Raw genomic sequence first — 25,966 nt, 5'->3', positions numbered from 1 at the left:
TTTTGGGGAACAGAGCTGGAGTCAGACCACAGAGTAGGGGACAGCGGGGCTCCCTGGGAGAAGTCCTCCTGGCCAAGGGACCCCCATACACAGTGACCAGGACCCCTGGACGGGGCAGGGAGGGAAGGCAGACTGGGGGAGCGCAGGGTCCGGGACGGGCTGCACGTCTGGAGCGCGGTGTGTGGACCTCACCTCCGCCCGCGTCGAAGTTGGGAGTGCCGTGTAGGATGACAAAATGCAGGAAGAGCGGCGAGGCGTTCATTTTCACCGTCCCCGACAGGAGCCCACTGAGGAACTGCACGTACCTGCAACGGACAGCGGCTCAGGGCTCCCACGGGGGCCCCCACGGCTCTGAGCCCACGCGGGGCCACACGCGCAGGGAGACCGAGCCTGCTGTCCTGAGGCACTGGGAGGGGCCCAGCCCCACTGCGCACATCCAGGCAGGGCTCGACCTCCAAGTCCGACCCTGGCGAGCACAGCCCGGGCACGTGATCCTGCGAGGATCCCTGGACACCCCCCACTGCATGTGGCTGGGCACCCAGTGCAGAACCGCGGCTCCCGTGCTGGGTCCGCACCCACACCACAAGCAGTCCCTCTGCCCCCAACCCAGAGCCATGCGGGCTCAGGCCATAGGGCCGTCACAGTGCCCCCAGAGCTACACAGGTTCAGGCCACAGGGCCATCACGGTGCCCCCCACCCGCAGGGTAAGACAGGAGCGTGAAGGAGAAGGCCTGTGACAGGGTCACTCTCCCCTCAACTCCCACCCCACGGGGAGACGCCGGCCGGGCTCTGTGCCGCTCCTGGCCCTGGGAGGGCCTATCGTCAAGCACACATGGGTTTTGGGATGAAGAAAAGGTCACCTTAAGGCTTATAACCAGCACGCCTGTGACCAGAGAATTCATTAAAGAACAACTGACCCCAGTCCCCTCCTGACAGCACCACTGCTAAGAGAAGGACATATGACAAAGGTCCTCCCTGTGTTTATTTTGGTGAAGCGTGTGGACAGAGTGGAGACGGCACCCTGTCCCTTCCCTCCAGCTGTGACAATCGCGCCCATGGCCAGTGCTTCATGTGGACAAGCCCGAGCTCAGCACAGGGCCCTTGGCTCTGCGTGCGCAGCCAGGGGCCTGCTCACCCCCAGCGCAGGACCCTAACCCCAGCAGGGTTAGGACAGCAGCCCCAGGCAGCCCATCGCCTGCCCCTAACAGTCTCTGGGGCCTACAGGCAGGTGGCTGACGACCAGCAAATCCTCAGCACGGAGCTGAGCCACCGGTGGCTGGACCGCCACGTGCCTGCGCGCCGCTCAGTCCGCATCTGGCCAGCCCCGCAGGAACACTGCCGCGTGCCAGGGACCCCGGGTGCACAGAGCACACGTCTCTCCTCTCCGCACCCCGGTTCCACCCCAGTGTGCACGTCAGGGAGGAGTCAGGGAGGAGTGAGGAGACGTTTCACAGTAAGCCACGCGGTGAATGTTCACGGATTCCCCGCTGGGGCGGCCTCGTCCTGCTGTTCGCAAAAGCGCAAATGCCTTGTCCAAACACGCAGCTGAGTTAGGGGAGGCGGGACACGGACAGGGGACCAGGACGTCTCCTCATGGCCACCGCGAGGCACCCATCAGCACCAAAGGAAAGGGAATCGGTTCCCGGGTGAAGACAGGAGCCGCGAGAGAGAACGGAAGGTTTGCGCCCCCAGTTCAACTGGCACACGAGGAGGAACAGCATTCGCCTGTGGCGGCAAAGGGGGTGGTAACCTGACAGCTCCCCCAGCGCCCAGTGTAGGGGCCCTGCTCCAAACAGCTCCTCTGCCTCTCACCGTCTCCTCTCTCTCTGGAGAAAACGAATTCCCTGTGATGACGCTTTCCACGCTTCCTCTCAACTAAAGTGAGAAGGTTCAGGAACCGCACGTGTTGGAGGGGGAACAGATGGCGGGGCACGTGCGTCACTTCTGTGACAAAGCAGCTGGAAATCTGCAGATGTCCAACACATTCCTTACCACCAGGGATGGTGGTTGGGAGTTTCCTCGAATTCCCCTAAACGCCGACCTGCCCTGGACACTGCTCAGATCTCCCCGAACACGTATATGTATCAGAGCTAGCATGACAGTGCTAGCATGACCATGTCCCATGGCTCAGTACGAGGACCCACTGTAAGGGCACATCCTTCCCTAAGGCTTCCTATCTCCCCTCCGTGGTGCTCGTGGGGGCTGCATGGATGGTGGGGAGACATGAGCTGGGCCCTTGCAACAGGACTGGACCCAAGCTTGCCGGTTACCTAGTGCTCCCCAGCACTCCTGTCCCTGGCTGTGCAGGAGGCCCTGTGGGAGAGCCACCCTGCCTCCAAGCATGAGAAGCCTGGGGTGGGGGGCTGCAGCGGGCATGCTCCCTGAGGAGAGAGGAAGGGTGCCTGCTTCCCTTTATCTACCCTGTCTCCCACGCATGTGCTCTTTGAGACACACAAAGGGTCATGTCCAGGCTATAAAAATGTCAAAAGCCAAATAAAGCTATGCTGGGAAAGGTCCGGCCATCAGACACAGCTGAAATCTTCGTTTCTGCAGGCTCAGTCCCTTTACCAGGCAGGGTCGGACACGGGAATGACTCCACCGGGGGCCTCCACGGGACCCCTTCTGCCCCGCACCCTTGGGAAGGTGAGCTCACCAGCCCGGTATTAAATAAGGCTTGGAGGGACTTGCTACCAAGGCCCCAAGCCTCCCAGGCCATAAACCCCAGCAAGCTCATTAATTCACTCTCTCAGGAGACCCAGTTGAAATGGGTTTCTTGAGCTCAGTCGAGACAGAGGCTGCACAGAGCTCCCTCGGGGCAGCGGGGACCACTGGGAGGGTCCCCATCATAGTGTCCATGCCACAGACGCAGCCAGCCTGGGCTCCTCCGGACGCATCAGAGCGGTCATCTACCTACTCGAAAATGGTCCATGAGCATTTCCCAGCACAGGAGCTGGGTGGACGGCCTTCCTCTCCTCTCCAGGTGTAGGGAGACTCGCCAGGGAAGGCAGAACAGGACTCACACCACCTGTACACAACGTAAATCCTACGGCTTCCGGAGCACCCAGACAGGAGGGGAACGTGGATGCTGTGGGCTTGCTAAGGTGAGAAAGTATATTTCCATGTTCCCCAGTCTCGCGTTGCTATTAAAAAATACTGTAAGTTGTAAGAGCAAAACATCTTCCCCGTCGGGTGCTGAGCATTTTGAGTGGCTGGGAAGAACAAACCTCACACGATGGTCTCAACAGATGCAGGAAAAACATTGGGCAAAATACCACTTCCGTTCAGGATGGAAAGCCACAAGACAGTGGGTATTGAAAGAACACCCCTCGTTGTAAAAAGGCTGCGCACGGCAAGCCCACAGCTAGCATCACACTCACGTGAGAAGCTGAGAGCTTTCCCCCTGAGATCAGGAACAAGACAAGGGGGCCTGCTGTCACTGCTTTCATTCACATGGTGTTGAAGTCTCACGCCACAGCCATCAGACAAGAAAAAGAAATGAAAGGCACAAAATCAGAAAGAACGATTTCAAATGGTCCCAGTTTGCAAACGACGTGGTATTACGGCGGAAAAGCCTAGCGACTGCCCTCAAAAACCGTTAGAACTAATAAATGAAATCAGTAAACTCAGAATATAAAGTTAATACCGTTCTGTCGCCTTGCCATGGGATAACGACGCGCCACCCTAACAAGAAGTGCAGAAACCAGCCCCTGACGAGAGCATCAACAAGACTGAAAGTGACCTAAGAACAAAGCTGACCAAAGAGGTGAAAGACGGGCGAGCTGGAAACTATAAGACATTGATGGAAAAGGCAAAACAAGACACAAGGAAATGGGAAAATGTTCCATCCTCAAGGAAGGGAAGAATAACACTGGAAGAATTATCAGTCTCTAGATTCAATGCAGTCCCCATCAAAATTCCTATGGCATTTTCCACAAAACCAGAAAGAAAACCTTAAAATTTGTATGGAACTCGGGCACCCAGGTGGCTTGGTGGTCCAATTCTTGATTTCAGCTCAGGTCCTGATCTCAGGGTCATGGGATGGACCCACCCCCACCCCCTAGCCTTGGGCTCCACACTCAGCAGGGAATCTGCTCCAGATTCTTCCCCCCCTCTCAATCTACCCTTCCTAAAATAAATAAGTAAACCTTTTTTTAAAAAGAGCAGAAGGGGCGCCTGGCTGGCTCAGTGGGTTAAGCCTCTGCCTTCTGCTCAGGTCATGATCCCAGAGTCCTGGGATCGAGCCCCACATCGGGCTTTCTGCTCAGCAGGGAGCCTGCTTCCCCCTCTCTCTCTGCCTGCCTCTCTGCCTACTTGTGATCTGTCAAATAAATAAATAAATAGGGGCTCCTGGGTGGCTCAGTGGGTTAAGCCACTGCCTTCGGCTCAGGTCATGATCTCAGGGTCCTGGGATCGAGTCCCGCATCGGGCTCTCTGCTCAGCAGGGAGCCTGCTTCCTCCTCTCTCTCTCTGCCTGCCTTTCTGCCTACTTGTGATCTCGCTCTGTCAAATAAATAAATAAAATCTTTAAAAAAAAAAAAATAAAATAAATAAATAAATAAATAAATAAAATCTTTAAAAAAATAAAAAAATTAAATTAAATTTAAAAGGGCAGAAGATCTGAGTAGACATTTTTCAGAAGAAGACCTGCAGACACCCAACAGACACGTGAAAAAGCGCACAGCGTCACTCACCCTCAGGGAAACACACATCCACACACAGGGAGATACGGCGCCACACCTGCCAGGACGGCTGTAGCCCACAGGAGACAATGGGTGCTGGCGAGGATGTGGAGAATTTGGACCCCTCGTGCCCTGTTGGTGGGAATTCTCACAGGCACAGCCGCTGTGGAAAACGGCAGGGAGGGCCCTCAAAAAGCTTAACGCAGGAATACCATATGGCCCAGCAACCCCACGGCTGGGTTATCTACCTGGTGAAACAGAACCACAGACGCAGCGCGGGTTCACTCCAGCCGCGCCGACAGTAACCCAACTTCGGGGCAGCGCACACGTCCGCCCACGGATGGACGGGCGAAGGTGCAGTATAGGGCCAGCACAGACCACGAGTCAGCCGCAAAGAAAGGATGAAATCCTGCCGTCTGCAACAGCTTGGATGGCCTGCGAGGCACTATGCATCGCAAAATAAATGAGACAGGAAAAGACACTTGCATGGGGAATCCCCAAAAAACAAAACAAATGAACAAAAAAACAAGCTCAAAAGCTTACAGCTACGGAGAACAGAGCGAGAACAGAGCGGTGTTGACAGAGGCAGGGCTTGCGGGATGGGCAGAGGGAGGGAGGAGGAGAGGGAAGAGGGGAGGAGGGGGAGGAAGGAAGGAGGAGCAGGGGTGGGGGAGGGGGAGGGGGGAGGAGGGGGGACTGATTGCAAAGAGTCCTGGACATTGGGGACTCCCAGGACAAAAGGAGGAGGGCCTGTGGTGGCCTGGAAACCCCTTTCCCAGATGGAAGTATCGAGGCCCAGCTCCTAACCAACACGCCCGTGGCCGCCCCCCCGCCATCTGCCAGCCATGCCCGCCGGCCCCTGGGGGAGCAGACGTAAGGGTGAGCCGCACAGGACGGGAAAGCACTCAGGCAACCGTCTTGGCAATTCTTGGCCAATTCCCTGCTGTTTGCTTTCAAATAACAGTGCGGTGACTTCCTCGGCTGGGCCCAGAGGGTGGCGTGGACTCAGCTGGGGGCGCGGGGTAGGAGGAAGTCTGCTCCCCCAGGGCCCTCCGCCGCTCAGCCCTCCCAGGGGCTGAGCAGAGAGCCAGAGAGGGAGCGGTGGGTGGGCTGGGGGGCCAATGTGAGGAAAGGGCTTCGGGGTGGACAGCCTAGCGCAGGAGTCGGCCAGCCCCACACCTGCCGGGAGGCCACGTTTGCTCTCGTGCTGGGCCGGCCATGACAGAGACCACGTGGCCGGCAGGGCCCCGGCCAGCTACTTGCCAGCGGGTTAGAGACACGGTTCGCCGACCCCCGGTCTAGCAGACAGCCCAGTCCTGACATCGCGGCGTGAATCCACAGCCACCCTGAGCATGGAGGCCCCGGCGTGAGATGTGGAGCACATGGTGGGGGCGGTCCTGGGTCCACCTCCCAGAACCAGTCGGAGCCGAGGCTCCCTGGTCACCCACACGCGCAGTGGCCCTTCTTCGCCGTTGGGCACCCGCCGGGCTGGCCGGGGAGAGGTCCCTTCTGTCCCACTTTCTGAATCGTAAGATATCACCGAGCTCTTGTCTCTGGCTCGGGGACGCATACGTACCGCTTCTGGGAAGGCTGCATTAGGGCTGAAACTTTATCATCGTAGAACTTCTTCATTGCAAACCTGTCGAGGGCCTGGTCAGCGCTGAGGAAGGAAAGAGAGAGCATCAGTGCAGCATTAACCGTGGACGCCGCAGGTGGCCGGGTGACGGGGGCAGGGGCTACGGCCTGGCAGGTCTGGACCACCGTCCAACACAGTGGCACCCTCTTCCCAAGTGGCACAGCTCCCAGGACAGCCAGCTCCCAGGACAGCCAGCCCCCAGGCTCCTTCCCCCAGGCGGGCACAAGGCTGGCATCCCAAACTGTACCATTGCCACACCGGCCCCACGACAGCAGGGAAGTAGCAGAGGGCTGTGCATTGAGTGTCGGGATCCCGAGGGTTTGGGGCACAGAAGTTAGCACTGCCCTTAGTGACCACCAGCAAGCCCCGGGGGCCAACTTGGGACCCACAGGGAGTCACAACCCTCAGCAGGCCTGCAGGGGGAGTCACACAGCGGTGGCCGCCCACAAGCAGAGTGCGCTCAACAGGACCCTCAGGAAACCCTGCAGCTGAGCGGTCACAGTCTGGCTGACCTGACGGATCCGTCCCACATCGTGGGACACAGATGCGAGAGGTCACAGCAACCGAGTCTTGCTCTAGTCCAGAACTTCCCAGACAACCTGATCGGAGCTGGGCTCTCCCCTCAGAGTGCACGCACGCAGCCCTGCGGAACATGGGGATCTACCGCGGGCATTTGTCCTGGGCTGCACTGGGTGGCGGGGCGGGGGAGGGCTGTCCCAGATGCCCGGCAGCACCCAGCCTTCACCATCGTCGAGGGTGCATGTTTTAAGCTCAGAAGTACCTTACACAGAGCTTCACTTGCAAACGTTCCTCTGCCCAGAGCTCATGGGTCTTACTAAATGCTGACAGTGTACTTCCGGCTCGTGTGTGTGTGTGTGTGTGTGTGTGTGTGTGTGTGTGTTCAGGAATAACGTCACTGTCAGCGTTAATACTCCTGCTGACGGTCTCCCCAGTCACCCGTCCCCAGGGTGCCGACCCAAGAAGCTTCCTTCTCCTTCTTGATTTCTCCTCTCGGAGGCCGTCCTGAGCATGGTTCGCGACAGAGCTCTTAGAGACGCATGCTCCCCGTGACAGCTTCTGGGAGTGCCAAGGATCAAGGACACACAAACATGTGAGAGGCCGGTCGCCATGGCGGGCTCGGAGCAGGGAATCAGGAGACACTGCCTCGACGGGCACAGACCAGCCCTGTGCCTAATGACCTAACGCCGTCTCCATGCTTGGGGGCTGGGCCCCCTCCACGCGGCGGGTCGGGCGGCACATCCAGGAAAGTGCAGTGATCAGGAAGAACAGGGCCGAGCGGCGCTGCCGTGGCCGAAACGTGAGGGTGACCCGAGCAGATCAGCCAGGATACGGTCTCAGTGCCCGTCTCGGTTCCGCAGGGGTCCCGGCAGGAGCAGCCACCTCAGGCTCTGGCGCACACACAAACCCTCATTATCACCGAGAAGGGCTCTCGGTTTCACGGGGCTCGGGTTTCCTCCTGGGCCAGCCCCAGCTCTGCTGTCTGTGTCCAGAAAAAACACCTGGGAAGTCAGACTCACTCCTCGCTGCTGGAAAGGGCAGGACTTCCTGGCTAATGTGAACAGCGCGTGCACGTCCTTGGAACAGAGCAGCCCTGCCCCACAGAGAGGCCCCCCAGACGACGGGGTGAAGGCACACCCACAAAGGGCGGTGTTTCTGGACCGGAGTTCAGTGTGAGTAAGATGTGGGCTCAGGGCGCACGCCTCTGGAGGCACCCTGCGTCCAGGGGACCCTGCGCCGCCCCAGCACCCACAGGCTGTCCTGGCCTCGCTGCGCCTGCCAGCCCAGCTTCCCGTGGGCCGGTTCCCTACAGAAGCCTGGGACAAGGCTTCCCACTCACGGGCCAGGAGACCAAGAGCAGGCCGAGCCTCGGGTCTATCATCTGGAGAGTGCGAGCGTGACAGCAGCCCCCAGGTCACTCAGGGGGATAGAGGGAGAGAAGCACAACCTGCAAAGTACCTCCCAGAGACCCAGGGCTCATGAGGCTGCTCAGCTTCACAGGGCACGAGGCGCCTGGTGAGACCGCACAGGCCCTGCCTTTGGTACGGTCACGTCCACCCCTGCGGTGTGTTAGAGAAGGATGGCACGCTCACTGCTCTCCCGCTGCCACCATGGAAGACACCAGCGTGAGGCAGACACGGGGCGCCCCCGCGGCTGGGGCTGCTCCCGGCTGAGCCCCTACCCCGTCCCAGACCTCCCGAGGCCCCCGGCAGCGCCGACGCCCTGCGTACCTGGCCGACACGTTGGTGAAGTGCATGTAGGAGGATATGACCACGCCGATGCGTCCCTTTCCACCCTGCGGGAGACAGAAGAGGAGCTCGGTTTCTCTTGACTCCTGCGGCAGTGGCAGAAGGCTCGCTTGGTCCACTTGGGACGACAAAGAACTTGTGTTGTTAGGGGAGCCACGGCCAGCTTCCAAACTGGTTCCCGTGCTGGGGGACGGCAGCACTGAGCCCAGCAGGCAGCAGGCTCTCCTGGGGCATCCGTGGGCCCCTCGAGGACAGGTCTGCAGAGAGGCGGCCACTCAGCTAACCAGGTCCCACCGGGGCCATGAGAACGTGCAAGGAGGAAGCACTTAGCGTGACTTCACTACAGGTGACAGGGCCTAACGCCCACCTCAAAGGCTGAGGGGTCTGAGAGCTGTGCATGCCATGCAGAGGGCCCAGAGGGCATCACAACTGCCACCTGCCACCACCAGCCTGGCCCTGCCCAGTTCCACGGGGACCACGGCTCCAACATGGGGGGCTCAGCCCATGACCACAGACATGTACAGCCTGGATGGGGAAGCCACCAGAACCACAGGCCAACAGGAACCACGGGACCCACGGGAGAGGGTGTGTGGAAGCACCATGGCCATGACAGGACACCTGCACCCAGGGCCATTGAATGCCACCTTCTGGAACATTCTGCCATGACCCAGATTGATGGTTGGCAAATCACAGTGCACAAGCCACTTCTGCCCAATGCACGTCCTGCAACCTGTGAGCAATGCAGTGCCATGTTTTAGAACAACTGAAAAAAAGTCAAGAATCAAAATACCCTTCAGTGCCACACAGCAAACCTGGAAAGCCCAACCATGACCGTGCATGTGATGGGAAGATGCCACACCTGTCTGTCCAGGTGCCTCTGGGGCCACATCCACAGGCAACGGCATGGGCAAGCACTTACAAGACACTGCAGCCCCCACAGCCCAAAATATCTGCGGTCTGGGTTTTTCACGAGAAGTTAGGCAGCCCAGACAGAGGAGCACACAAAGCTAGAATGGCAGAGCCAAGGACATGCACGTCCCCACGTCTATCCTGGAAAAGAAAAAGCGGAGCGGGGGTGCCTGGGTGGCTCAGTGGGTTAAAGCCTCTGCCTTCGGCTCAGGTCATGATCCTGGGGTCCTGGGATCAAGCCCCGTATTGAGCTCTCTGCTCCTTGGGGAGCCTGCTTCCTCCTCTCTCTCTGCCTGCCTCTCTGCCTATTGTGTTCTCTATCAAATAAAAAATAAATTAAAAAAAAACAGAAACAAAACAAAACAAAAAAACCAGCGGAGCAACCCAGGCCATGAGCTCCACCAGAGCAAATGCCTTTCCACGGTGTGCACGTGGGGCCCACGGACACATGGCCGGTTCCTCCCCGCGTGGCTACTAGTCCACTATGAGGAAACATCTCCCCAACCACGCCAGGCATGCGTGAGGCCACGAGGCTGTCACACCTAGGCAGTCCCTGTGTCTGTGGTGACCCTGAGAGGCTGACTCCAGCAGGACGTCAGGACTGTGGAATGCACCACAGCAGCACAGAGCACCACACCTTCTGGAAGACCCATAGGCTATGTCTGCTCAGCCCGTCGCCCGTGGGCAGGTGAAGGCAAGGGGCCTCGGTGCAAAGCCACACAAACCCGTCCTGTGCAGTGGACCAGAGGGCAGGGCCGTCCCCGTGCTGGGCCTGGGTCTGCCTCCCTGCGGCCAGGGGCCCAGCTCCGCTCCCGTTCCTGGGGCGTGTGGAAGGAAGCACAGCTTCTGCAGAGCTCACAGGTTTGCATGGATGATCCTGATCTCACCCCTCCATGAACCAGATGAACTTCTGTTAATGCCGACATTGGACATTCACGTTGAGTGAGGACGCCTCACTCACAACACGTTTTCTAGAACGTCTCGGAAAGGGCTTGCATGTCCCCAGAACGAAGCAAGAGGGGAGCAAGCAGTTTCCAAGAACTCCTGATGTGCTCCCAGTAACTCCCACTAATAAGACTTATCCCGGGGCACCTGGGGTCTCAGTCGGGTACGTGTCTGCCTTCAGCTCAGGTCATGATCTCAGGGTCCTGGGATCGAGTCCTGCATCAGGCTCCCTGCTCCGTGGGGAGCCTGCTTCCCCCTCTACCACTCCCCTCCTCCTTGTGCACATGCACACTCTCTCTCTCAAATAAATAAATAAAATCTTTAATTTTAAAAAAAAAGGCTTGTCTAGGGAGCCAAGCATTGGGTAGGACCACACATGGTTCAGAGATCTCTCTGCAGTGAGTCTGTCACCTGTGACACAGACACTATAAGCAACACTGTAATCGACTTCATTAAAAAGTGAAGTCGGTGACCAACATGGGACAAGTAGTTAAGAGGAGCCTCCTGAGGTCCAGCACGGCAGAACCTTCTGGGGGCCCAGGTGGCAGCGGCCAGGAGAGCAGGACCTGGGTTTCTCACCTGAGCCAGGTCGGCCAGACTACTCCGGCCCCTGCTGGGGACTGCTGCTCAGAAAGCCTTGCACACTGAGCTCCATGGGAAGCATCCCCAGAAGCACCAGGCCAGGCCTGATGGAAAGCAGTTGGTTTTAACTGACAAGAATTGGTTTAAGAAACAAAGAAAAAGCCTGTCTTCTTTTGAAGTTTGTACCAAAACATAAATCCAGAGAGAAGATCCTTAGTATAATGCCACCATAAAAGGCTCCAGGGAACGTAATTTCATAAGCAAACGAATAGGGAGCCTGGCTGTTTGCTGGAGAAAGTAAGCAAGTCGGGTGTGAGCAGAAGAAGGGAGAGAAGGAAGCACCACGCTCATTCATGTGCACCTGCCAGGCTCTGCTGGGAGCCAAGGGGCCCGCCACACACCACGACCGAGGCCCGCCGCCGTCCTGCAGCCCTCATGCAAGCGGGTCTCAGAACCCCTGGCGGACAGTGGCTCGGACAGCCCAGCATAGCTCGAGGGGAATGGTCCCACCAACTAAACTAAATCCAAGGCAATGGGTTTTCCTGCAGCTTTTGAATGTGAGAAGATCTGAAAAAGACATTCCAAGAAGGAAATAGGAACACACTGGAGAACTGGAGAGAGTCCCTAGGACATGGTGTGTAACATACAAAGTGAGGAGGGGCCCCTTTCTTCTGGGAGCACGTCCTTTCCCAAGGTGCCCCCCACACGCTGCACCAGCGCACGTGGGGCTGCGGAAACCACCATCCTCATGGAGCAGCCGGCCCCCCGGGCGTCCCCACGCAGGACTCTGGCGTTCCGTCCAGCCTCGTTCTCCACCCATCAGACCCGAGGACCTGGAAACACAGGACGGCAGCAAGAAACCAGAGGCGGAAGAGGAGAGCTCCCAGGAGGCCAGAGGTCAGGTGCGGCCAGCTCCAGCCACGCTGCCAGGGGGCCACCAGTCCCGTCCCCCTCAAGCAGACAGCTGGGTAGGACCACGTGGTCACAGCTAACAGCATGCTTCCCCCAGGCTCAGGTGGACCAAGTATAAGCGGGAGTCAGACAGCATCGTAACAGCGCCCTGCTCCTTCTCCAAAGGGCTTTCCGGAAAAAACAAACCACATCCAGATAAAATGCATCATCACCGTCGATGCCTTCCGTTCATTTGAAAATGTGCAGGTATGCGTTCAGTGCCCCCAGGCTTGCCCATTCTAGAGCCCAGCTCCGGGAGAGCGAGGACTCTTTCCTTCCTAAGGGCGGGTGTGCGAACGTGACCACCAACACCGGCAGATCCGCACGTGCGCGTGGAAGGTGGGCCCCGCGGGAGACCCGGCGGCCCCGACCCCCAGCCCAGCACGGAGCGGCACTCACCCTGCAGTGGATGACGACCACGTGCTGCGGGTCGCTGTTCAGCCAGGTCTCCTGCGCCTTGCAGATGGTGCACACCTGGTCCAGGGGCGGCGCGTGCAGCTCCGGCCAGCCCACGTCCAGGATCTGCAATGAGAGACGGGCTCTGTCTCTACAAAGACCCTTCACATGCCGGTAAGCAACGCTGCCGCGTGTTCCCTCCCTAAGGCCGCCTGGGAGCTGTGGCCGGGCACCTTCCCTGGGAGGGAACATGAGGGGGGGTATTATGTTGCCCCCGTGAGACGTCTGTGCCCGTCTTATCTGCTGTCCTGCAGCTGGGGACGGCAACCCGAGAAAGGGCTTTCAGTGCCACTAATGGGGTGCAGCTCGTGGGGCGGGCAGACCTGGCCCGGCCAGATCTGAAACAGGAGTTCTTGGTCGGAGCTGGTGCCAAAATTCCTCAGTGCAGGCTAAAATCAGAGCTTGGGAAAATGCAGGGGGCCGTTCCCCATGCACCGCGCAGGAGACGTCCCAGAGAGCAGCCCAGCCCACATGCTTCAAGGAAAACACGCTCCTCTCGGGACAGGAGCGTGCCCACAAGGAAGCACCCTGACCCCGGGTTATAGCTCAGAGCAAGAACAGAGACGGTCTTCACTGCGTGACACAGAATCCAGTGTCTGTGCATGGGAACAGCCCCCCATCCGAGCCACCTGACAGCCTCCAGCACCCCCGCCCGGGAGCCTGCCTAGCGATGCAAAGTGCATCCTATTCGACCTTCGTTTTTTCAAGGGGAGTCGGAGCTCTCTTCTATGAAAGTAATAGAAACCGTGCAAAATGATGGGAAAATTTCAGGAAAATCCCAGGAAGCTAGAAAATACCACATATCCCTTCCACCATGTGGGTAACAGCTTTAACACTGAGGAATCCCTTAGATTTTTTCTGTGTAGTTGAGCAAAGCTGAGAGGCCATCACACGGAACCTCTAGGGCCGGCTTTATTAACTGGCATTACAACAGGCATTTCACCAACGCACCACACTCCCACTCCAGCGGCGGCCAGACACTCCGACGGACGGCACACACACATTACAGGCACCATGGCTCACACGCATGCACAAGCTTAAAGCCCTCCCTAAGTCTTTACGAGAAAGATGAACGCACAGAGGGGAAAGCGTGGCAGGTGGCAGGAGGGAGACCCCGGCAGTGGAAATGTCCGGTGGATCCCGCCAACCTCAGCGTCCCGCATCAACACGTTACTGCGAGTTACTATGGGCGGCTACGCAGAAGACTGGGGCTATGTAGGGTCTCTCTGTGTATTTTTGCAACGTCCCGTAAATTCAATTATTTCAAATGAAAGAAACGAACAAGGACACCTTGCTGGCTTAGTCAGTAGAACGTGTGACTCTTGATCTCAGGGTGGTGAGTTCAAGCCCCACAATGGGGGCAGAGATTGCTTAGGGAAAAATACAACAATTCAAAAACAAAAACAACCACCCACAGATAAGAGTTCCCAAGGCCCCTTAGGACGTCACGATCCACAGAGACTTGAACGGTTTTGCACAAGCAGGTAAGCCTCAGGGATGTTTGACAAAACCCAGAACGTAAAGGGCTAAGGTTGTACCTTTGGGTTGAGCTTCGTAAGGTCATATCTCTTTTCGGAAAGGTTTAACACCTGTGAAGGGCAAAGAACAAGCCATCAGATAAGTTCACGACCTTGGAGGTCAAAGAGGAAACCGTGTTCACACTTCCTGCACCGTCTGCCTTCAAGGCACTGAGGATTCTGAAACATTGAAACTCACGCGGAAATGTTACTGTCACAGAATGAAACCCAAACAGAATACACAGGGACAGTGGACGGAATTGTGGCGGGGGGGATGGGCAGGAAGCCGGGCTTGCTGGGGGAGGACGGGGCAGTGAGGGCCAGAGCCGGCGGGGGCCCCACCATGCACACTGCAGCAGCCAGGGGCCTGGGGGACTCCTCCTCTTATCAGGTCCCCTTATGGCAGAGACAGTGGAGCTCTAGGACCCATCCAGGTTTGCTTGGGGCACATGGCTCTGCCCTAGCCTGGCTCCACAGCCCTTCTAATTGGACCAAGCTGCTGCCCAGACCTGTGGACCATAGGCCCGGTCCCATTTAAGGACCAGGTCCCTGCCATCTGGGACCCAGGACCCTCCCGAGTATCCGGGGCCAGTGAACGGAGGGGAGGGTGGACAGGTGCAGGGACCAGGAACGTGCTGACCCCTGGGCCAGAGGAAGGAGGGTGTGCCTGCAGAGCAGATGGCCTGGGTCAGAAGGGCAGCTGTCCCAAAGGTGCCAGGCCCCAGGTAGACGTCTGGGTTCTGGGCTGCAACACGCTTTCCCTGGCTGCCATTAGGTCATGCCGAGGACTGACATGCAGGGAAGTGGCAGGCTCTCGGGGGCCAGGAGAGTGCTGCTCCACCCGGCTCGACCGCTTGGGGCCAGACTGCCCATCTGGGGCCAGCAGTGACCGCTTGGGCCACACTGACCTCTTGGGGCCGGCACTGACCCCTCGGGCCACACTGCTCTCTCAGGGCAGGCACTGCCCGTTTAGGCCAGCACTGCCCTCTCAGGGCCAGACTGACCACTCGGGGGCCGGTACTGGCCGCTCAGGCCACACTGACCACTCGGGGCCGGCACTGACTCCTCGGCCAGCACGGATCATTCAGGCTACACTGACCACTCCGGGCCAGTACCGGCTGCTGGGACAGAGGCATGGCCCCCTTGGATCCACTCTGTCTCTGTCTCTGGGCCACTCTCGCAGACAGCCATGTGGTCATACCAGAGGGTGGCAATCACGGCCTTATCGGGCAGGGCAAAGGCCAGCAGCTTCACCAGATAACGAGACCGTGTGCGGGCAGGTGCAGACACGGTGTGAGACTGTCATTCAATGTGTGGTCATACCGGGACAACCCGGGGCTGCTGCACAGGGGCAGCCATCGCAGGAGTGCACGGGGTAGCCACGGGACACACGGGACTCTGGCCCACACTTCTTTGGGGGCTCCCTCTTACCAGGTCACATGGGTCCCCAGGGCACAGCGGCTTCCAGGACCCCACCCTCTGTCCTCATGGTTCAGGCCAACAGGAGGGAAAGGCTGGGCTTTGACACCAGGGATGCTGGATGCTTGGACACCACTGGAGCTGAGGGGTCTGTCTGATGCTGAACACCGGCCATAGCAGGGGTGCTGCCCACCCTCAGGCGCCCAGGAGCAGCCGCCACAGGCAGGCGCAGCAGGTGACACGACATACAAGAGGCCCGGCGGGAGGGAGTCCCAGAGCACCTCCGTGAAACCGGGTGCCCGGAGGACCAGATGCACGGAGGTGTGGAACCACGTCCCCCCACGGGCTTAGCAGCCACCCCGAGACACTCGGTACCTCTTCATATTTCCGGTAACTCAGTGTCTCCCCAAGTACGGTGCTCTGTGTCCCCTGACTGTCCCCGCACTCCCTGGCTCCCCCATCCTCCTGCTCAGTGTCCTCCCGCACTCACCAGGTAGTTGTCCCCGTGCTTGGACCTCAGCATCTGCGTCACCTCCTGCAGGCCGCGCAGGTAGGACTCCTCGGAGCAGCCGGCGGGGAAGGACACAGCGATGATGCGCTCGGTGATGTAGGTGAGGTCCAGCTCGCGTCCGTCCTCCATGGTGCAGCTCAGCCCCGCGGGCCTAGGAGCAGGGCCAGGAGCAGGGTCAGGAGCAGGGTCAGGAGCGAGGCCAGTCCCCAGAGCAGCGGACGGGTCGGCCTCTGCACACACAGCTCACACAGGAGCCCACGTGTCCTCTTCCGTGCAAGCATGGCTGTGCGCGGCTCTCTGCTGAGGACGCCCAGGTGCTGGGGGCGGGGGTGGGGAGCACAGCAGGTGGGAGGGCAGGGGCGCGGAAGCAAGAGGGTAGAGAGCAGGACTGCCACGTGCTCCCATCCTACAGAGCGGAGGGCCTGGTGAGGCCACGATGGGGCCTCCTGCCCACAGCGCCCCTGCTGCACCTGCATCACAGGACGGAGCTGTGCGGACCACGCTCGAGAGCCGCCCCTCCTCCCCCACCTCCCATCTTCCTCCTCCTCCTCCTCCCGGAGGACAGGCCCCCAGGGCTGAGGGTGGTTGGCGAGGAGATGCCAGGTCAACCCCAACGGGGTGATGCCCCACAGCAAAACCACGGGGAGACACAGGACACACACAGGACGCGGGTTTGGGCCCAGAGCCCAGGAGCTCTGGGGGTCTGCGGCTGTCGCCTATATATTACCGCCTCTTTCCTCTGTGTTTCTCTCCTGACTTTGGAAAAATTCAGAAACATACAAAACCACTTCACAAACCACTAACATACCCATCATCCGACTTCCAAATGACCCCACGTGCCCCCCCACGCCCCTGCTACCTCTGCCAGCTTTCTGCTTTAAAGAAATCCCGGATGCTCCACAACTTCATGTATAAATACGTTAGCATTTCTTTCTAGAAGATAGACACTTTTTAGAAATACCTACAAGGTCATTATCAGACCTAAAACAAGGAACATCACCAGACCCCAGATCATAAACTTGATTTTCAAAGCTGATTTATTCACATCAGGAGGCAGACGATTGCGGAGATTTTTGTTCTCTCTACCTTATGCACCACAGAGGGATGCAAGAGAGTTCTGATTACTTTCAAAAAATGAACCAGGTGTTTGAAACACTGATCTGAAAAGTCATAATGCAGATTTTCCACCAACCGCAGCTCCTGAGGAACAGCCCCTGGTGGAGCGCAGGCTGTGGCCACCCCGGCAAGCACCTGCAGGGGCGCAGGCCAGCAGAGTTCCCTGCACAGGCCGGGCTCCGCCCAGGAACGCCCCCAGAGGGCACGAGCACAATGAAGCCACAGCCATGTCTGGAAAGAATCGCTTTCCCGCGATCTGGGCTTTAGGGCTGGGAGGCTGAGTCCCGAAAAACAAAGTCGATAAAGAAAGACTCGATGCGAAACACCTTTGAACATCTTCCTGAAGTAAAAAACAGAACAAAACCAGAAGGATGATGACCACAGAATAAAGTAACACCAAGCTCAGGGGCTCCCTGTCAGGTCTGACCCCAGGCGGGCACAAGTGGGTGAGCTACGTACGGCGCTGGCCACTCACCTGGACGGTCTGGCACGGCAGAGAGCAGCGGATGGTGCAGAAGCCCCCGGAGCCTGCAAACGACAAAGCACTGGTCATTCTTGGTCCCCGTCCCCAGCCTGCAGCCCGCAGTCTGCCGAGAGGGAAGGACATGGCCCGTCCTAGTCGAGACACAGGTGGGAAGTCAATGTGGTGACCGCAGGCTCATCTTAAGGCCCGGGAGGGTCTCTGGCACATCAGGGGATCGCAGCCCGGGGGCTGCAAACTCCCAGCCACCCGCTCCCTGAACCCCCAGTGGGATTCATGGGGAGACGGACCCACCTGCAGCCCCAGGCAAGCGGCCCTCGGCAGAGGTGTGTGCCGGTCCCCATCCGTATACAAGTGGTACTCAACCAAGGTCACGGTTACCATTAACTTAGCCACTAGTATTTACTTGGGAAAAAAAAGTAGTGAGTATGTCTACGGTTTAAGAAGCCTTTCAGTAGGGGAAACCCTCAGCTTGTGCGGAGTTTATAACTTCCACGACCCTTCTGTGTGCATGTGTGTTAACGCGACACGCTGGCGGTGCAAACAGCATTTCAGGAGACACACCCGGCAACCGCAGAAGTAGGAATCCCCTCCCCCATTCCAGAAGTGGGGAAACCAAGGCTCAGGTGGTGTGCAAGGCTTTGCCCAAGACGGCAGAGGCGGGAGAGCCCTTCCCACGATGCGGCAGCTCCTCTCTTGGGCCTGATGCGAGTTCCAGCTCCGCTCTGCGGACCAGCCAGGGTGCCTGCCAGAAGGCGGGTGATGCTGGGAACAGGCGTGGCAGGACACCCAGATCTCACAGACCTCTTCCTGCTCCCTGTCGGCCCCAGCACAGGCTCAGACACCCAACATCACCAGCGCGTCACTGGGCACCTGGCTCAGCCTGGTTCCAGAACGAAAGGAAGATGCCAAGGAAGACTCCCGAGGCCCCTTCAGGAATGGAGATGGCGCGCCCCAGAAGTCACACCAAGCCGTGCCTAAGCCAAAGGCAAACCCGAGGACGTGATCCGGGACCCCAGGCAGAGACGGGACCCAGAGGGTACCCTCCTCTGTGCACAGGACACTTAGAGAGCTTGCCCGCTGGCTGTCCCTGGTGGGTGCGTGCCTCTCCTACATGTCCCCTTACAGATGAGTCTGGGGGCTGACAGAGCCCGCTCCCTCAGTGCCTGGACCATGAACGGCATAGGACAGTGGCCCCCCAGGAGGTCAGGGAGGCTGGACCCACTCTCCCCAAAGCAGCCCTGAGGCCTGCTGGCTGGGTTCCAGCCAGCGCCCCCAAGAATCCCCACCCACATCCCTTGGCAACGGATGGATGGCAGACAGATGAGAGGACACAGACGCACAGATACGTGCATGAAAGGTAGACTGCTGAACACACCCACACACTCGCGCGTGCACCCGCACACACACACAGAGTGAGATGGGAAGGCAGGGTCCGCCTACCCTCCCGTCACTGCCTACCTGCCATCACTCGGCTGTGCCTGAGGCTGAGTTAGACAGAACAGAGGCACACGGACTGAGAACCAGCAGACACGGTCCACGCACGTGAGTGTGTGCGCAGAGCACAGATGCCTTTCCAACATCCCCATCACCCAAGTGGATGACGGGCACAGTTCGTGGCTTAGGAATGACCCAGAAACCAACTTACTAAAAGTCTCCCGTGCTCCCCAGAACCCTACGCCCTAGCCTCATCTGGGAGGCCCCAGGCCTCCTGAGCTGCATGTTTCTCGTGGGGCTTCTGCAAGAAGACAGCGGCCTGCCTGCCTCCCTGGGAAGACTTCCGAGGACACACCACTCTTCAGGCACCTCACCACGTGTGCAGAGACAACAGGTGCTTCCTGTACGTGCGTCGGGTACCCACCTGCCTCAGCCTGACCCCGCCTCCTTCACCCCCGGCCACGTTGGCACGCGCTTATCGCAGCCTGCAACTCCAAAAGGCCCTAGAAACCCGAGGGCAGGGGCGGGGGGTGCCCGTGAAATCTGGGGCCAAGGTTACACCTGCACCAGGCCAACCACAAAGCCTGCACTGCCCCTCCCCCCTGCCGTGTCTCTGAAAAGGAGCTCTTCTGCTGGCCCCCAAAGCGGTCCTGGGCCCCTGTGACGTCACCAGCCTCCCTGGCCATCTGGGGAAGCCTCCGGGGTCCAGGACGCAGCGGCAAGCAGCAAAGTGGACATCCCACCTGGTAAGGACTCGTCCCGTCAGCCCAGGGGGGCTCCTTGCTCAACACACTTTTGCAATTTCCGATCCTCATTTCCTCGGCTAATGGTGTGATTTTATATAAGAAACAAGCACAGCAAGACCAATTTTGCAGCCGTGGGACACCAGCCCACGCCCATATTTCAGGAGGAGACAGGGACCGGAGGGGGGCACATGAGTGTGTGAGTAGAGCACAAATATCTTTCCAACGCCCCCATCACCCAAGCCGATGACTTGGGTCCACGCCCATATTTCAGGAGGGGACAGGAGGGGACAGGGACCGGTGGGGAGATCTGCATGCGGACACAACTGTCTTATGAAGGGAGGCCCACTGAGCCTGGGGCTCACTTCCGAGTCGGTTCCCCCGGGGCGGAAAGCAGGCCCAGTGCCTGTTCTTGGGAGGAGCCGGTCCAGGCCTTGTCAAGGGATGTGGCTCCTCGGACAACACAGGCTCTGCCACTGGGCACCCCGTGATCGTGACCAGGTCCTTCACCCGGCCCAGCCTCTGCCACACTCCTTGTCTTTCTAGCACAGGAATCCCAACCCCTACCTCACCTGGGGGTAAGGGACCAGGAGGTGCTGGCATGCAGGGCCCATCCTCTAGAACCCCGTCCTCCAAAACCCCAACCCCCACAGTGCCCCGTCCTCCAGAACCCCACCCTACAGGACCCCATCCTCAGGGCACCGTTCTCATACCCAGTGGGTAACTCCAGAACACCTGGGTACGCTGCCCACACATCCCTGGGAAACCACGGCTTCGCGGCTCATAACCGGGCCCCCTTCTAAGAGGACAGGCCCATGGAAGGGAGGCTGGGGCTGCAACCAGGACCCAGAGCCCTGCCCGCTGTGGGACTGATCACTGGTCTTGTAGGGGACCTGATGAGCAGGATGGCAGGGAGCCCGTCACCCCATCCTCCTCCCCAGGGGCACCCCTGGGTCTGCAGCTCGGGGGACGCCCGAAATTGGGCCGTGTGGCACAAGACGAATGTTCCATAGGCCTGAGCCTCAGGAAAGAACCCACAAGGCACTGGGGTCAGGCCACTGCATTCCCAACTAAAGGGACCACAGTCCGGGCTAAAAGACACGACGTGTGGCTCTCCCAGCATGGCGTCAGAGCCACAGGTCAGATCGCTCACACGGGCTTCCAGGAAAATGGATGTTGTTGGGCAAACGTCTGCACCCATGTCTCATGGCGGGCAGAGCACGGAGGACCACCTGGCAGGCGTACAGAAGGACCCGGCTCCGGGGGCAGTGAGGACACGCGAGCCCCAGGCAGGAAGGCAGAGGGAGGACGCTGACAGCAAGCCCCCAACACCACAGCACACCCTTCTGGGCGGCTGTGACCGCAGGACCATGCAAGGACTCTGAGGCTCCTGCTCTGTGACCTTGGGCAGGCACCTCGGGCTCCTTATTCATGAAATGGGCTGCTAGGTGCAGCAAGCCCTCTGCAGCGGCATGTGGGGCAGAGCAGGGCCGGCGAGGAGCAAATACATCATTAGCATCTGCGATTCCCGCGTGTTCTCTGGCAAACCAGGATGGAGCAGACCTGCCTAACAAGACTCACGCCCTGGGCAGTGTCCCCATGTCTGCAGGGAGGGGCCTGCCCCTACGCAATGGGCTGGCGTGGGCACCAGTCGTTCAGGTGGACGGGAGCCAATGCTGGTGCTGTGCCCCCATATCCCACCACTGTGGGCAAAGGGCGGACACCTCCCCCTCTCCACCCCTGCCCCACAGCCCTCCTTCCAGTCCCACCAGCACACTCCATCCCTCCTGCTCCAGGACCTTTGCACATGCTCTACAGGTCTGAAACACTCCCCACCCACTTAGGCCAGCCTCACCTGGTTAGCTTCTATTAATCCTAGACCTCTCCACTCACATGTTGCTTTCCCAGCAAAGCAACCCCTGACATATCCTGCAAGGGCCCAGATCTCAGCCGTACAAACACAACTGACGGCAGGCATTCCTGTCCATGCTCTGTGCCCCCGCCACGAAGACCCGCAAGGGCGCTGACTCCCACATTCCGCTCATCCTCTGGGGACACATCCTGTCCCCAGGAGCAGGCGGAGAGCGCAGCGTGCCGAGGAAGGAGGGAATAAGCCAACCACTAACTTCACCGCGCCCAACAGATGATCCAGCCATGGTAGAGCTAGAGCTACTGCTTCTGTGTTTTGGTACTAAGTACGTAGTACCTACTTAGCTTTCTCCTTAGGATAACAAAACCCAACGTACCAGGCTTGAGCAGACTCATCACCTAAAAGAGTAGCAGAGTGGAAGGTAGTAAGTATGTCCTCCTTGGCAAAGTCATAACACAGGGGATCGATGACATTGGGGGAAAGAGACTGTCCCCAGCAGACCCGTGTGGGGAAGCACAGATCTCGGAGACCAAAGAAGGCTCTGGAACAGCACAGCTCCCCAGACCGGTCCGATGTGCGTTCTGCTCCCAGACGGGGTCCCCCACTAACAGTGTGCCCACCGCCCCGCGAGTCACATGACCACCCTGTGCACAGACTCACAGGAGCATCCCCGTCCCCAAAGACAGGGACCTGAGGCAGGGTGTCCGCGGCCAGGCGGGCCTCTGAGCCCACTGGGGGGAGCTCACCCTTGCTCCTGCTCACATGGAAGGGAGGGCGGCACCAGGGGCTAGAGATGAAAGGTTGCCTGCACCCCTGCTTCCCGCCTCCTCTCACCCTCTCTGGCTCTTGAGGATAGACCAAAGAAAGCCCCCCCCCCCCCCCGCAAGGTGGGAAGTGCAGGGAGGCCGCCAGGGTCCGCGGAGCCCAGGCCTGGGTGCTGCACCCCGCCAGGCTGACTGACGGGCCCTGAAACTCGTGGCAGGAACAGTTTCGTAAAAAAGAACAAAAGGGCCAATTGCGTAACTGAAGCCAGATTTACAAGGAAGCAGGGCTCGCGGGCTGTGGTGGGGCAGGGAGTAGGCCGGCTGTGCCCTCGGGAAGGAGGCACCCGCAGAAGCACGCCACATGGGCAAACGGAAAAATAAATGAAAAGCCTTTTTCAAAGGCCACCACCGGCCATGTTCGGCTCCACACCTGAAGGTCACGTCACTCACTCACGGCCCAGCAGGCGGGCTGCAGGGGTCACAGGCTTTTCGCTCCGAGGCCCGGGTCCAACGCCAGTTCTGCAGTTCCCCGGGCTGCCCGACCTTGGAGAGACTGAGGCAGCCCTCCGTGACTCAGTTTCCTCCTCTGGAAAGTGGAGGGTCAGCGGGATTCAGTAAGGAAGTACGCGTAGGGACTAGGAACAGCAGCTGACCAAACACGAGCTCTAAATAAACATGAGACACGCATTCGGGCGCCAGGCAGGGGGGGCGGGGGAGATTGACCCCACGAGGCAGCACCTGCGGGAGTCCACACGAACACAGTGGCCAGCACAACCATGGCACCATCCGTCCCAGCAGAGGAGCAAGGCTCTAACAAGCAACCTGTCCAAAGCCAGCCAGACAGACACACAGCCAGACGCACAGCCAGACAGACACTTCTCCCTTCCAGAAGGATGCAGCCAGAAACAAAGTCATTATCAGGAGCGCCCACCTTGAACTTCCCTTAACGCTCTCGACCCCTAGCCGCAGCTCCTGTGACCTCTCTAGGACAGACATACCAGGCTCACGCTAGGAAATGACAACAGCGTCCCTTGGTCCCCATGCTCCTCTATGAGAAGCAAGGTCGTGCTCAGTCTGAGATTTTATCTGTGGATATTTGTCACCAAGGACTCAGAGGACGCCGGGAAAGGCCCGTGGCAGGGAGGAAGGAGGCCCCTGGGGCGGGGCGGGGGTGAGGAACCCAGGGTGGGGAACCAAGCTCTCACCCACGTCTGGGCTCCCCAGCAGGGGCAGCCTAGGAAGCAGCTGCCACAGTCCCACGTGCAACTTTTACGGCCCCTTTGCTGCAGAGCAAGGACATGAGCAAACGGAGGAGGGGCGTCAGGGACCGACCCCGTGCCAAGAGCACGCGGCAGCCCGCGGTGGGGGCCCCACAGAGCCCTCCGGGTGGAACTTACCGTGCTGCTGAGGGGCCGGCTGTGGCTTCTCCTTCCTTCCAGAAGCAGCTCCCTCCCACCACCTCACCCCTTCCCTGCTTGGAGTCCTGCGCCCTCCCCGAGCGCATGGCCGAGGGGGGTGGTGGGGCCGAGAGCAGGTGGGACAGCGCCCGCCCCACCAGGGCTGGGGAGGTCCCAAGGGCAGCGGTGCCCGAGCCGGCAGGCACGCCCAGCCCACAGCGGCAGCACGCATGCCTGCTCGCAGGGCACAGACACCGCTGCCCGGCCCAGGGCTGGCCCTTCCAAGGTCCCACAGGGCCCACGGCCAGCAGGACAGGCCTCACCAGGCGGGGGCCCTGTCCTCAGGAACCAACACCCGCCCCCTACCTAGGGGTGGTCGACACAGGGACACAACGAGGGGTCTCCTGTGTCTAAGGAACCCCCCACCACCACCTGGAGACCAACCCACCACGGACTGACTGCTGGGTGGACAGGTCGCCGGCCAGCACCCTGAACCCGACAGGTACCAGTGCCCGCCCTACTCACTCCCACCACGTTCCTCTGCCCCTTACCATGCTCACGAAACCACAAAGCAAACACAAAAACAAGGTCAAAGTGCGTCACTGGACCAGAAGAGGAGTGGGCTCGCTCCTAACACACATGCCCCTTGGGCTCCAAGTCTCCCGGAGGCCAAAGCAGAGAGAGAGAAGAGCTGGACAGATGTCAGGTGGTGCGACAGGCTCCGGCCTATCTGAGGCTGGAGGGACCAAGGTCACGTGCCACTCGGAGTCAGGAGCGGAAGGGCCCATAGCACAAGGCCGTCCCCCACCACCACGGTCTACACTGGCAACCGGCCGGATTTCACTGTCAAACATCCAGTCCCATTCCTTACACTCAGAGGGACACCCACGTGGGCTCACAGACAAGGATGCCCCACACACGCAGATGCTTTCATTTTAATCACTTCATCACGAGAACATATCTCCTTATTAAAAGGATAGGGGGAGGGCGTGGTGGGTCGCGCTGGGCCCCCACAATCCTGTCCCCGACACCAGGGCTGGGGGCCCTGCTGCCGAGGGCGTCACGTGGGGTCTCCTTCCTGCCCCAACGTGCGGGGAGCCCTGGAGCCCACGGCCGGGGTCTCTGTTTCGGGTGGCCTAGCTCCTGTGGGATGGTGGGGCATCCCGAGGGACAGCGTGGGGCAGCCCTCTCTTCACCTGTCTGGTCAGCAGACCAGAGACAGACTGCACTTCTCACTCCTGGAGCACCTGTCCCAGCCCTGCCCCAGGGCACAGGCCTCCCACCACGGACGGCCCCATGGGGGAGCCGGCTCTGAGCCTATGAGACCCTCAAAGGCTGACAAGTGTAGACCAAGAGGGAGGCCCCCCCCACCCCACCCAGTTCCCAGGGTGCAGGGCTCACGGTCCTGGGAAGGGGGCCCAATGCGCCCACTGTGCAGCCCAGCAGAGACAATCTAGGACCATAGCTTCCCCACAGCAAGAAGGGCACCATAGGGGTCCCCAGGATGACCATCCTGGTGCATCTGACTGCTGGCAGATGGACCGGGTCAGTCCCTCAGCCCCGTCTGTCCTCACACATGCCCAGGACGACCCAGTGGGCATCCTGCCCGGCCAGCGTCGGACACACGCGCTCTATCCGAACCAGGCCCCACTACTCGGGACCACCTGGCACGCTGAGCCCCACAGTTCCCAGCGGGGCTGGGTGACAGGCCTGGAAGTGCAACAGAATAGCACAGTGGTGACAGCAGCACACAGCGGTGACAGCAGCGTCCCTGATGGGCTGTGGGATGGGAGCGCCATCCAACGGCAGAAAGGGTGGGCCTTCCAGACTGGAGCCGGGCCAGGAGGAGCCAGGAGTGCCTGGGGAGGACTGGCCTGGAGGCCAAGAGAAGTGGGGGTCCTGCGGTCGGGGCTCCGGGAGCCCGAAGCCGGTCAGAGCATTTCTGGGACAGGAGGAGCCCTGCAGGGGTGTCCGAGGAGGGGTGACAGGATCAAATGTGTTCTTAAGGTGGGTTCGTGGCAGCTGCACCAAGATTGACCAAAGGCGGGCGCATGCGCTGTGGACTGGAATGACGGTGGGGAGGGGGAGCCACTCCGTCAGGCGTGGGGTGCACGCGTCCCCCACGTGCGAGGACAGTGACAGTGTCAGGCAGGGCAGAGGACGCTAGCACCACAGAGCCTGGCGCGCACGGCAAGCCAGGGCCATACTCCAGAACGCCCACGGACACTGCACCTCTGGAATCCTCCGTGCCCAGCTGCCCGTGGGAGCAGTCGCAGAACATGACCC

General features: G+C 59.7%; 1 protein-coding gene across 9 annotated transcripts in view; it reads right to left on the bottom strand.

The window, feature by feature from the left end:
• TNS3 (tensin 3) overlaps positions 1–25,966 on the bottom strand; it is a 201,825-nt gene that overhangs the window by 89,804 nt on the left and 86,055 nt on the right. For 7 of the 9 annotated variants that reach the window (XM_059170656.1, XM_059170657.1, XM_059170650.1 and 4 more), the window contains 7 exons: positions 17,464–17,516; positions 15,852–16,023; positions 13,964–14,014; positions 12,369–12,491; positions 8,565–8,629; positions 6,256–6,339; positions 193–305 (listed from right to left, as the gene is read on the bottom strand). In XM_059170656.1, the coding sequence (XP_059026639.1) occupies positions 193–305; positions 6,256–6,339; positions 8,565–8,629; positions 12,369–12,491; positions 13,964–14,014; positions 15,852–16,001 (586 nt within the window). In that variant the 5' untranslated portion in view covers positions 16,002–16,023; positions 17,464–17,516. Of the gene's footprint in view, positions 1–192; positions 306–3,377; positions 3,998–6,255; positions 6,340–8,564; positions 8,630–12,368; positions 12,492–13,963; positions 14,015–15,851; positions 16,024–17,463; positions 17,517–23,680; positions 23,803–25,966 lie in introns of those variants that run through there. The other 2 variants (XM_059170655.1, XM_059170658.1) reach the window with 2 other exon arrangements.

The sequence above is a fragment of the Mustela lutreola genome, chromosome 4, assembly GCF_030435805.1.
Source record: "Mustela lutreola isolate mMusLut2 chromosome 4, mMusLut2.pri, whole genome shotgun sequence".
Lineage (NCBI taxonomy): Eukaryota > Metazoa > Chordata > Mammalia > Carnivora > Mustelidae > Mustela > Mustela lutreola.
The sequence above is the reverse complement of the archived record's forward strand: the minus strand, read 5'-3'. Positions and strand labels throughout refer to the sequence as shown.